The sequence below is a fragment of the Phymastichus coffea genome, unplaced genomic scaffold, assembly GCF_024137745.1.
Source record: "Phymastichus coffea isolate CEN01 unplaced genomic scaffold, Cenicafe_Pcof_1.1 PCOF00096, whole genome shotgun sequence".
NCBI lineage: Eukaryota > Metazoa > Arthropoda > Insecta > Hymenoptera > Eulophidae > Phymastichus > Phymastichus coffea.
The window spans coordinates 402,054-414,593 of record NW_026706907.1 but is presented as its reverse complement, the minus strand read 5'-3'; the positions used below and the strand labels follow the sequence as shown (position 1 = coordinate 414,593).

The 12,540-nt window shown below is 33.8% G+C and overlaps 4 protein-coding genes across 8 annotated transcripts; 3 read left to right on the top strand and 1 right to left on the bottom strand.

The window, feature by feature from the left end:
* The first annotated feature begins 1,436 nt into the window (after positions 1-1,436).
* LOC131669790 (phosphatidylinositol-3-phosphatase SAC1) lies at positions 1,437-4,379 on the top strand. 2 transcript variants are annotated; one of them, XM_058944930.1, is made up of 9 exons: positions 1,437-1,784; positions 1,867-1,947; positions 2,018-2,109; positions 2,187-2,527; positions 2,601-2,712; positions 2,838-3,181; positions 3,267-3,644; positions 3,718-3,885; positions 3,966-4,379. In XM_058944930.1, exons 2-9 carry the CDS (start codon positions 1,910-1,912, stop codon positions 4,242-4,244), a joined length of 1,752 nt encoding a protein of 583 aa, XP_058800913.1. In that variant the 5' UTR covers positions 1,437-1,784; positions 1,867-1,909; the 3' UTR covers positions 4,245-4,379. The 2 variants fall into 2 exon arrangements, with proteins under 2 accessions (XP_058800913.1, XP_058800912.1); XM_058944929.1 differs by having other exon boundaries at positions 1,438-1,947.
* Positions 4,380-4,523: 144 nt separating this feature from the next.
* Positions 4,524-5,586, bottom strand: LOC131669737 (protein dpy-30 homolog). 2 transcript variants are annotated; one of them, XM_058944843.1, is made up of 4 exons: positions 5,446-5,586; positions 5,055-5,193; positions 4,905-4,981; positions 4,524-4,796 (listed from the first exon to the last, which is right to left on the bottom strand). In XM_058944843.1, the coding sequence occupies exons 2-4, from the start codon at positions 5,068-5,070 to the stop codon at positions 4,554-4,556; spliced, it is 336 nt and encodes a 111-aa protein (XP_058800826.1). In that variant the 5' UTR covers positions 5,071-5,193; positions 5,446-5,586; the 3' UTR covers positions 4,524-4,553. The 2 variants fall into 2 exon arrangements, with proteins under 2 accessions (XP_058800826.1, XP_058800827.1); XM_058944844.1 differs by having other exon boundaries at positions 4,905-4,978.
* An 11-nt stretch (positions 5,587-5,597) lies between these two features.
* On the top strand, positions 5,598-8,091 carry LOC131669792 (TBC1 domain family member whacked). The gene is made up of 5 exons (XM_058944931.1): positions 5,598-5,945; positions 6,018-6,181; positions 6,424-6,991; positions 7,063-7,332; positions 7,420-8,091. Exons 2-5 carry the CDS (start codon positions 6,030-6,032, stop codon positions 7,537-7,539), a joined length of 1,110 nt encoding a protein of 369 aa, XP_058800914.1. The 5' UTR covers positions 5,598-5,945; positions 6,018-6,029; the 3' UTR covers positions 7,540-8,091.
* Positions 8,092-8,382: 291 nt separating this feature from the next.
* On the top strand, positions 8,383-12,307 carry LOC131669704 (merlin). 3 transcript variants are annotated; one of them, XM_058944785.1, is made up of 9 exons: positions 8,383-8,653; positions 8,716-8,962; positions 9,033-9,162; positions 9,237-9,442; positions 9,513-9,740; positions 9,815-10,239; positions 10,653-10,782; positions 10,860-11,195; positions 11,276-12,307. In XM_058944785.1, the coding sequence occupies exons 2-9, from the start codon at positions 8,864-8,866 to the stop codon at positions 11,651-11,653; spliced, it is 1,932 nt and encodes a 643-aa protein (XP_058800768.1). In that variant the 5' UTR covers positions 8,383-8,653; positions 8,716-8,863; the 3' UTR covers positions 11,654-12,307. The 3 variants fall into 3 exon arrangements, with proteins under 3 accessions (XP_058800768.1, XP_058800767.1, XP_058800769.1); XM_058944786.1 differs by having other exon boundaries at positions 8,386-8,962; positions 9,815-10,024; positions 10,133-10,239; positions 11,276-12,304; XM_058944784.1 differs by having other exon boundaries at positions 8,383-8,962.
* Positions 12,308-12,540: the final 233 nt, after the last annotated feature.

The window sequence follows — 12,540 nt, the reverse complement described above, 5'->3', positions numbered from 1 at the left end:
GATTTTCCACTGTTCTTTCATACACCATAATGTAACATAATATATAGTTATGTTGTTATGTTTGAGTAATGTAAATAACGGGTAAAATACGTATAAAAGTAAAATAAATTGATACTTTCTCCAGACTATTACTTTCTATTTTTATCCTTTATCCTGTTGTAAAAAAATTTCTTTTTAAATGTAAATATTATTATTTATTATTTTATAAAAAAGTGATGAATGCCATGTTGAAGTGTTTTGTTTGTGATTTGATTGGTTGAGATATGGTCATGTAATATACTATAATGTGGCGGCAAATAAAAGTTGCTTATGATTTCGAGTTGAGAATTTAATAGTAAAAATTTAATTTATCATAATTGATACGGGTCATTTTGAAAATAACGAGAGCTAAAAAAATAGGTTGCAATGTCATTATTTTAATTAATACATTTTATGAAACTAATATTTGGTAAATTGTCTCATAAAAACGTGAGGTTATATGTTTTAAAATTGTTGTAATTATTTCTATTACTAATAAATATTCTGATATGTGAATATGTAAGATTAATTCAGTGTGAATGTTTAATAGTAATTTGATCTGTAGAATTGGAAAGAAATAAAAGATTATTTATAGTAGTTTTTAATATGACTAGATCATAAATTTGCAATACGCGGAACTGTTTCCATAATACACATTTTTCCGCTGTGTAATGTGTTATGTGAAAAAATTAAAAAATCCACTTTGCAAAAAGTAATTTATATTAAAAACGTTTATCAATATGACAAAAAATGAAAAAGAAGATAAAAGCGAGTGAAGTGCGTTTGACGTTGCTATAGTAATTTATAAATCTATAATAAATAAAGGAAAAATTTTCAATAATTAGTACTTCATCCGCGAATAAGATGAACTAAATAGGGTGAGTGTCCCTATTACCATTCACCACCCACTACCCGGTAGCTGTAATTTAATTTAATGAGTTTAGGCAATGTATAAGCAAAATAGTTCAGCATTAATATATGCAACTTATTTAATAGATTGCAACTTGTTTCATCACATAAAAATATCAAATATTTTTATTTGATAAAAGTATAAAAGTGACCGAATAGTGGTAGATTCCAATTTTTTTTAAGGCCAATTACTGGCCATAAAGCAAATGCGAATAAGGGACGTTTACTCTATTTCTTTCAGTTATGTAACCATTTTAACTTGTGATACAGTAAATATTGAACAATTTGATATTACATGTATGTCCTATTGTAACTTTATAAATTGAATACAGCTTAAAATGCCGGTAATTGGGACACTCACCTGATTCATCCTAAATATAAATTTCAAAACAGCTGATGGTTCGCGCCCTCGCCCCCTGGTGGGTTAAAACAGTATCATATAGTTACGTAAGTCACAAACAAATAATAGAAGTTACATGATTGGTTATCTATTTCTACCATCGACCAGTGAAAAACTTTCTGCAACGGAATGAAAAATGTACATCGTTTTAATGTCAATCGCTATAGTCAGTTTGTCGCGTAATAAAGGACGATATATTGCTCGTGTAACGTAATTACTAGCTATAGATGAATGAAACAGTTCCGAGGAGAAGCCGAACGTGTGAGTTTGCAGCCGCAAGATGAGCACATTTTGCATGACGTGGGTTTTTCCGCAGACCTGCCCCGTCAATTGAATTCTTTTAGTTCGGTCTAAACGTCTGATTATCTTTGACGTTCAGATATAGATTTTGCTGTACTGCGTTGACTGCTAGAAAGAATCGTCTGCTGCTGCTTTCTGGCTATTTACTGCATAAATTGTAAATAGAATATATTCGACATTCCACGCAATCTTATCGTTCCAAGACTTTTTACCAAGATTATTTTCTTGTTCTGCTGAAGATATAATTTAGCAACTGATTTATATTTATATAAACCGGAAAAAATGGCGACGGGTACCGATGTTTACGATGAACTTTATCTGTAAGTATTATTTATTGCAAAAAATATGAAGTTTTTCGTAATAGTTATCAAAATCGATTTTTCATTACAGCTATGCAACTCCAGATAAATTCTACATAGAACCAGTTAGAACAAATGTACTATTGATTATTGATAGATCATCCCATCAAATCCATATCCAAGGTAATGCATTCTTTTTAATTTTACAAAGAAAACTTAGTTGAGAGTAGTGTTTTCAACAATTTTTCACTATTTTTTAGTTGCTAACCCTAGTCAGATACCACAAACTGCAAGCCGTAGGAAAATATGGGGAATCGTAGGAATCATAAAATTACTTGCATGTCCTTACTTAATTGTCATAGATGATGCCCAAAAAGTTGGCACTATAGCTAATCAAGATATTTACAAAATTGTTTCCACCCATATTGTTCCATATACTAGATCAATGATTCACTTGGATGAAAAGCAGAAGCGTAATAATACAACTTACTTAGACATGGTCAAGGCTGTTCTAAGTACACCTCACTTCTATTTCAGTTATACTTATGATTTGAGTCATACTATGCAAAGACTTCACAACACTCCCCCAGATTTTTTGCAGGTAAAATTTTTCTCATTATTTTACTTCAAATATATACTTTACTTGGATAGCAATAATATGTCGAATGTTACAGTTACCACTCCATGAGAGAGCTGATTCAAGGTTTATTTGGAATTCATACTTACTGCAAGATTTTGCAGCACGACCTGAACATCACAAATTTTGTCTTCCAATTATTCATGGATGTATCCTTTTACTAAAAATTATGGGACATTATTTTTATATATATTTGTTTATTCTGGATAGCCATTGTTTTAGACAGATAAAATTAATGAAAAATATATTGTAAACCTTAACAATGATAAAATAGTTGTTTCACTCAACACAATTGTTGTAAATGGCACTCCATTTAACTGGGGCATAATATCCAGACGTTCAATTCACCGAGTAGGTACAAGACTATTCTGCCGAGGTGTAGATACCAATGGAAATGTTGCCAATTTTGTAGAAACAGAGCAGATTATTGAAGCTAATGGTAGTAAAAGTTCATTTGTGCAAACTCGTGGATCAATTCCATTGTTTTGGCAGCAAAATCCCAATTTAAAATACAAGCCCAAGCCACAGCTTATTCCAAATGAAAATCATTTGGTAGCTTGTGCTCGTCACTTTGATAGTCAAGTTTTCCACTATGGAAAACAAATATTAATTAATTTGGTAAAGTATAAGAAAATCTATATTAATAAGATATTAATTTTACAATAGTTCTATTATTCCTAATGTGATTAATTGATTCAATCAGATTGACCATAAGGGACCAGAAGCAGCATTGGAAAAAGCATATCGTACTACAGTTGCAGAATTAAAAAATCAGAACATTAAGTATGAAGCTTTTGATTTTCATCATGAATGTCGTAAAATGCAATGGTATAGACTGGAGATTCTCATGGCTCGCCTCACTAATGACTTGGAGCAGATGGGTTATTTCTTGTTAACAAGAGATGGAGTATTAGTTTCTGTTCAAGATGGAATTTTCAGAACAAATTGTATAGACTGTTTAGATAGGACAAATGTAGTACAAAGTATGCTAGCAAAAAGAGTTCTTTCTGATGCTCTATCTAAGTTAGAAATTCTTAGAAATGTAAATGAACATCCGTCATTAGAGTTCTTATTCAAACAGGTTAATTTATAATAAAATAAAATATTTCTTTTTATTGTTAAAAAATAATGCTTATTCGTATATATATTCATAGGTTTGGGCTGACAATGCTGATATTGTAAGCACTGAATATTCTGGGACAGCAGCATTGAAAACTGACTTTACAAGAACAGGTAAGAGAACCAAGATAGGAGCTATGAAAGATAGTATAAATTCTATGACCAGATACTATAAGAACAACTTTGCTGATGGCTTTAGACAGGTAAATAATAAATTTTTTTTCCTTAGTGTAAAACTAAAGTTTTTATGTTTTTTTGTGGATAATTGCAATACAATCTCCAGGATTCTCTGAATTTGTTTTTGGGGCGATATGTGGTACAAGATGGCGAGTGTTTGACTGTAACCTGTCCATTAGAATCTGAGAGAAACTGGCGTTACGCATCATTCCCATTGGTCCTTTTAGTGGCATCAGCAATGTTAATGGCACACATGATATTGCCTTCAAGATATACTACAGAAATTTTACTCTACATGTTATTTTGGGCAGCGATGGTGGCTGGTACTTTTACAACAATTATTCATCATGGCAAGCAGTATATTGACAAGCCCAAGCTATTGTAAAGCTAGAATTGATTCTTATTACTTCCGATTGCTGTTAAATATATATTTTATTCAATATCTTATGAAAATTGTATTCTTATTACTGTAAAAATGTGCAAGTCAATCTATATTAAAAGTATCTGAAAATTTTAACAATTCGTAGTCTTCACAAGTGTCATTGTTGAGAGAAAATAAAATTTAGAAGACTAAATCTGAGTTTACTAAAGCAAAAAAATTGTCTTTCACAAAAACATTTTTCGTTCATCACTGGCACAACTGAATCTTGCCAAGATTGAACTTTAACGCACTTGGGTAAACTTTTGCTCAGAATCATTGAGTAGTAGATGGAGATCCACCAGTATCATATTGATTTTTATTTCTCAATAGATAAGATGCCAAATAATTTATAGGATCTGGTGGCCTTTCCTTTGCTAAACTAGACAGTGCTGCTAAAAGAATTGGCACAACAGTTTGGTCTAGATATTGTCTTGCTGGCAGTGATTGAATTTCCACTCGAGTTTTCTTCGGTGGAGCACTGGTTATATCTGCTTCCTTTTCCATTATAATCGACTTCTGCAATTTTTTTACGAATAAATTAATAATAAATTAATTTTTAATAATAAATTCATTACTATCCAGAATATTTTCATTTTCGTGGTTTTATTATAAAGGTTAACTTACTTGTGTTGCGTCCGGTAACACGTTTGTGATCGTTTCAGTAGGAATCGCTTCACTTCTATCATCAGTTACAGTTTCTGCTGTAAATAGTATAATAATATACCATTAGCACTTTAAAAGTTAATAATAAAAATCATTGTATTTAAGACTCACCGCCAGTTGACGCCATTACGTAAACAAAAAAGCTTCAACAACAAGCGCCGAATTGTATTCGCTAAAAAATTAGACTAATCTTGCTTATATCATGTACAGTCTTTTCTCTTTCTTGTGCCTCACTGTATTCGCTGGGTTTCTGTAATAAAATCAAGTAGAAGGTAAATTCATTGATTAGTGTTTACAAACACCAATGAAGCCGTGTGAGTTAACACTTGACATTCGCGAATTATCGGAAAATGTGACAATCATACTATTGAAAAAACATTTTATTTCATTTCAATAGATACAAAATAACAAAATTCCATTGACTATCTAACTCTTTTCAATGTTTTATTCAACCTATACATAACTGTCGTATGAAAAAATAAATTCGAATGTAAACATATACCTCTTGCTTCCTCAAGGCCAGGCCTGCTCAAGGCAGTCGGCTAACTTCAAAACTCAGAGCGCCTGCGCGATTAGTGGCTGAACTATAATCTCACTGAATCCGCATGCGCACATGCGCTCACGTCATAAGTGTACGTGTGTGTTGACTTGGGTGAAAAAAAGAGGAGTATGCAAACGCGTGTGCTGTTTATCGAGTTAAGTTAACGTGTGCTGTTCTTGTGCGACGCCCCACGCATGTGACGTTTGATTTCCTCATCACACACGTAGCTCTCTCTTCATTGGTGTTGCTCCCGATCGTGCGCGCAGCACATAAACACGCCCACGAGTTATGGGATTTTGCTGCACCAGCAGCCGCTGTCCTAAGGGCATCCTTATAAGGGCCTTACCAATACGGAAGCTTGCGCCGCCGCTACGTGAGCTGCATGCTCATTAATACGAAAAAATTGGGAACAAGCTTCCTACTTTGTAAATAGGCTATTTTATTAGTGACGTATCAAGTGTGTGAGTAACTGTGCGCATATCATCACCGCGAGACCAGATTGATAATATAGCAGAAATTTTTGTTGGAGAAAGAGAGAAGATGTCATGGCCTCCTCTTCGGAGCCGAAGAATCCCGAGGAAGACGCTAATCAGGAGTCCGAATCCGAGGGCAGCAGTGTTTACCAATGCAGCTCCGTGATTTCTACTGTTCCTGACAGGCATGGCTTCTTGGGTGGTACACAGTACAGCCCTGAAAGGTATATATCTAATACATTAGCTTTTAATAATGGGTTTCCTGATTAGACAATTTCCCTCGATAAAATTAAGCTTTTCAAGGGCAATTTTCATTATAAACACCCGAGTAAATATTAAGCATTATATATAATGAGAGATAGTACATGAGTCATTTGTATAAATATTGAGAGCAATTTTGTGCTTGCAATTAAAAGTTGTAACTACATTAAAATTAACTGGCATGCATCAATTCTTATGCCTATAGGAAACAAGCAATACCACCAGAAGTAATACTTAGGAGAGAAAGGAAATGGATACGGATGTTGAGCAAATGGAGCACATTTATGAGCACAAATTACAGAAAAGTGAGAGAACGATGCAGGAAAAGTATTCCACCTTCTGTGCGACCTCGGGCATGGTTGAATTTATGCGGAGGTGCTCTTCTGCTGAAAGAAAATCCAAATCTGTATCAAGAGTTACTTCTACAGCCAGGTGATCCAAAGTACATTGAAGATATCAAGAAGGATCTTCATCGTCAATTTCCTCATCATGAGATGTTTGTTGAAAATGCTCCTGGCCAACAGGAGTTATTTCAAGTTCTCAAAGCCTATTCCATATTAAATAGCAAAGTAGGCTACTGTCAAGCCCAAGCACCTATTGCTGCCTTTCTCCTTATGCACATGCCAGCTGTTCAAGCTTTTTGGTGTCTTGTAGCTATTTGTGACAAATATTTGCTTGGATATTACAGTCAGGGTATGGAAACTTTACAGAGAGATGGAGATATTTTGTTTGCTTTACTCAAAAAAGTTTCTCCAGTTGCTTATAAACATTTGGTAAATTTTTACAATACACCTTTACTGATTGATGTTATTAAAAATCTGATGTGATATACTTTCTTTTACAGAAAAAGCAAAAAATGGAGCCTATTCTTTATATGACTGAATGGTTTTTGTGTGTTTACACTCGTACGCTTCCTTGGGAGAGTATTTTGCGTATTTGGGATATGTTTCTGTGTGAGGGAGTTAAAATTATTTTCAAAGTAGCCCTTGTGTTATTAAAAGGAAGTATAGGACGATCTTGGCAAATCAAGAAATGCCCCACGTTATATGAAACTTTACAAGTATTGAAAAATCCTCCTCAACAAGTTATGGAAGAAGAATATCTTGTTTATCATGTAAGTAATCGTTCCTACAACTTCATTAACAAAAACTATTTTAAAAAACAAAAAATGTCTTTAACAAATGCCAATTATTTGTTGTAGATCCTTAAATTAAATTTAAGTGAAGAAGATTTTGAATATGAGCATCAGAGGCAAACCATAAAGCGCAGAGCAAAGGACCAAGCTCAGCATCAATCTGGTAATAATTGGGCTAGTTTATAAAAAAAGTTGTTTGCTATTAATTTGCAACAAAGCGCATTAATCGGCGTGCCTTTCCTTCATTCATCATTGGAACGTCAGAAAGTATTAATTGAAGGTCGAAAAAAAAGAAATTCCAAAGTATGGGTCGTACAATTTCTCGCAATCATAATATAATACAACTCATTCGTCATAATCGAGAATTCCATATTTTTTACGAAGTATAAATAAAGCATTTTGTCTACATAATATATATAAAGGAAATCCTTTTATATGCGCACCTTGATCAAGGTGATTAAGTATAATATATAATAAAAAAGGAAAATTTTATTATTTATAATAATGGAATGTTGCCATTCTTCTGATAAATGGTGAGAGTGTGACTTACTAACTTAAACTTTTCAATTAAAAAAGTGAGTATTAGGTATAACTGTCGTATTTCTCGTTAATAATATTTATATATGTACAAATTAGCTCTTGTATGACGTATTTTTAAACGAATCTACGAATAATGCAATATATTGTTATCTACGAAAAAACAAACGTATTGTCAATAAATTGGTACCTTGCTTCGTATACAAAGAGAGAATTTTTCAATTTCAAATCCAAATCCGCGCCGACCGACGCGCTGCAACTCTTATTTGATTATTTTCAGATTAAGAGAATGCGTCTTTGTATATGTATGTACATACATAATGCAGGCAATTCAATACATAGAAACAGCTGATTTATTGCATCTCCGCAACTTGCGTTCGTCGCTACCAGATAGCGCTTCAAATCCCATTAGCTTACGAATATGGACGGTGTTGGGCGTGCAAAATGTGCATAGGTTATTTAGTTCATGTATAACTCGCATGCACATACATTTATATTCAAAAGCATATGTGTGTAAATGTGTGTGTATATATATATATTTGCAATATTTTATAACATACAAAGTGCTCGAATGAAAAATGTGATTCTATCGTGAGTTTTTGAGCGCCTTTTAAATCCCTGCTAGTTAATTTGGAGACAATAAGATCGCTCCGAAATAATTCAAAGTATTTGTTTACTTTGTGATTAAGAAAGAATACAACTCCGAATGGAGGGTAAATCGAAGATTATAACGATTTCTGTCTCTGAGGTCTTGTGATTAAAGGTTAAATTAGTTGTATACTTTTATGAAGTTTCGTCGAACTAAAAATAAACTTTAATTGCCAGAGTAACCTCAAATCAAACGAGATTCTTTACCTGGCTGATTCATACGTAATAATAGTGTCCTAATGTTTACCAAAGTTGAAATTGATGTGACGTGCGCGCGTTTTTATGATAGGGAGTATGACAATGAAGATGGCAAGCACTACGAACAATGAAAAATAAAATGCCACCGTTTCGCAGAAAAAAATCCACCAAGTCTTTTCCTGTTAAAGTTTGTACTTTGGATGCTGAGCTCGAATTTAACTTAGAGGTTAGCTCATTTTCAAAATTTTGACAATTCTCGTTAATTGGAAAATAGTGTATTGCATTCTTATTTTCAGTGGAGAGCAACAGGAAGAGACTTATTTGATTTAGTATGTCGCACAATAGGTCTTCGAGAAACATGGTACTTTGGTCTTCAGTACGAAGATTCAAAAGGTTTCATATCATGGCTCAAATTAGACAAAAAAGGTTAGTCATAGTATTTTTAAATAGGTTATTACTGTGGGGCTGTAAAATATTCAGTTGATAACGTTTGCTTGTAGTTCAAGACCAAGGTGTTCCACAACAGTCAACAACCACATTCATGTTCCTTGCCAAATTTTATCCAGAAGATGTTGCAGAAGAGCTTGTTCAAGAAGTTACCCAGCATCTTTTCTACCTCCAAGTTAAACAAGCTATATTATCAATGGATATTTATTGCCCACCAGAGGCTTCTGTTTTATTAGCGTCATATGCTGTTCAAGCAAAGGTATTTTGTTAATGTACAAAATGAATTTAAGAAATTAATGATTTGAACTAATAATGTATGTTTCTCTCAGTATGGGGATTATGATGAGGCATCTTATCAACCAGGAATGCTCGCCAGTGAAGATTTACTGCCACAACGAGTCATTGATCAGTATCAAATGACCCCAGAGATGTGGGAAGATAGAATAAAAATTTGGTATGCTGATCATAAAACAATGTCCAGGGATGAAGCTGAAATGGAGTATTTGAAAGTTGCTCAGGATTTAGACATGTATGGTGTTAATTACTTTCCTATTAGTGTGAGTACATAATTTTCAATTTTTCTTTCACACCAAATCGTAAATACTTGTGAACGTGATCGTTCTAATCGTAGAACAAAAAGGAGACAAACTTGTGGTTAGGAGTGACAGCCTTGGGACTGAACATCTATGAAAAGGAGAACAAGCTAACACCAAAGACAACATTTGCGTGGTCGGAGATACGTCACATAAGTTTTGATGACAAGAAATTCATCATCAAGCCAGTGGACAAGTCGTCGCCAAACTTCGTCTTCTTCTCGCAGAAAGTGCGAATGAACAAACTGGTAAAGAAAAAATCCGGTGTTGGGCGCTGGGTGAAGGGTGGCTTACAGGTAGCTTTAGGTATGGACGAGCAAATTAGTGAACGAGCGACTCGCGCCTTATTTGTTAAGATCTTGGATCTGTGCATCGGCAATCACGACCTGTTCATGAGGAGGCGCAAACCTGACTCTATGGAGGTGCAGCAGATGAAGGCGCAAGCTAAGGAGGAAAAATCTCGGTAAATGATCCCGGACTCATTATCAATTTCACGTACATATACGTCCTTGTGTACGATATGTAGCTTATTTGTTTACTGCATCTGCGTGAGTATCGAATAATTTCCTGATTTGGAGTTACTCTTTTTTTCTACACTCTTATCGTTTACGTTTGCTAACGGTTAGTTTCCTGGCTTCATGATTATTATAACGACTTTTCTCTTCTGTTAAAACGTCAACCACTTATTTAGGCATGAATTGAAGCATGGTACACACTCTACTTTTAAAATTTGATGAATGATTGAATTTTAAGTATCTTATTTTAATTTCGTTGTGTAAAAAAGTTTTCGTCAAAATTGAGTGTGAAAAAACATTTGGTATTTATTGCTTTTAACCAATAATAACATTATCTAAGCATTAGAGGTATTTTATTTAGGCGGCAAATTGAAAGAAACAAGCTGGCACGAGAGAAACAGCTGAGAGAAGCTGCGGAAAGAGAAAAAGCAGCTATGGAGCAGAGACTAATGCAGTATCAAGAAGAAATACGTCTTGCTAATGAAGCTCTCGTGAGTTTTTTTACCTACACCTCATCCTTTAAAGTAACAAACTTTTAAAAAATATTCTACTCATTTATTAAAACCAGAGACGTTCGGAAGAAACGGCAGATCTTTTAGCGGAGAAAAGTCGAGTCGCCGAGGAAGAAGCAATGCTGCTAAGTCAAAAGGCATCGGAAGCCGAGCAGGAAGTAACACGAATCAGATTGAACAACATGAAAACTGAAGAAGAAAAAGTACATTTGGAGCAGAAAACTAGAGATGCTATTCGCCTTACAGAAATGCTGGTTCAAGAGTCCGAAAAACGAGCTTTAGAAGAGAAAAGATTGAAAGACGAGCTTTTACGCGCTCGTATCGCTGAAAAGGAAGCGAAGGAAAAGCTGCTTGAGTTTTTGAATAGAAATACTTATACCTCGGCTATTCCGGTGAAATTTATATTTATTTTTTTCAAAATTATTATTTACAACTTTTTCATTGTAGTATTGATTAATTTGTCCATTTACAGCCTGCTTCAAACCTTTTTCCTTCTACGCAAGTCTTACCTTCAGAATTACAAGCCGACTTACAAACACTCCATCTCGAGTCTGAGCCACTGACGACGGAAGTACACTGCTACGACTTGATCGCGGACGGAGACGTAGATCAATTATCTTTAGAAATTGAAAAAGAACGAGTGGATTACTATGAGAAGAGTAAACATCTCCAAGAGCAGTTACGTGAACTTCGATCGCAAATCGAAGTACTCAAAGTCGGCGAAAAGCAGTGTGAATTGGACCAATTACACGAGGAACAAGTACGCCTTGGTGAAAACAAATATAGCACACTGAAGAAAGTCAAATCGGGCTCGACCAAAGCTCGAGTCGCTTTCTTCGAGGAGTTGTAGTCTTCATTTTTCCTTTTTTTCATTCGATGTATTGTATTTTTTTAAGTAACCCAAGTGCTATCTGCAGTAATTCGTGTATTATACCGATAAATATTGTAAGACGCAGGCTGTGTGCCGTTGAGACGCCAAACTGCAAGTTGCTGAATTTTTTTTCGGCATGCTGTTCTTTTGACCGTAGGTGTTTAAGCTTTTTTTATACTAACTGTACCGGCTTGTCTACTTTTCTAAAAAAAAAGAAAAAAACGTTTACGCAGAGTAAAATGTGTATTTATTAGTCACGAGAAAATTTAACGTGATTAGCTTTTTTTAGAGACCGTTCTATTTAGAACCAATAAGCTTATATTTTTTAAATGGATTGTTTGTGCCTTGAAATTGATCAAAATACGCATATAAATCGACATTTTATTAAACACAAACGAGATATTTAATGCTTGTCTTATATGTACATGATTTTATATTGACAATATATTTTGTTATACTTTTGAAGAAGACAACTAAGAATGTCACGTGGTAAATATATAAAAGATGAAGTGTCTATCTGCGTGATAGACAATAGCTTTATATAAATTTTAAGTGCCTTATATCATCTCGTATAATTATACAACAGTCAATTTTACTCAATAAAGCTTATAAATTATGTACAGTATATATATGTATATATATATACACATATATATGTATATTTTCTTCTAATTGTATTTACATGACACCAACTTCTAAACCTCTATAACGATCTCTACTCCTTTTCGACTTTAACAATCATTAGCAAACAGAAAAGTAGAAAAATACACAATACTAAAATTATACTAATTTATTATCTAATCCCTTTGAATAAAAAAATATTTTATCTCTTAAAGATGTATTACTAAAAAACTAAAATCTATTTG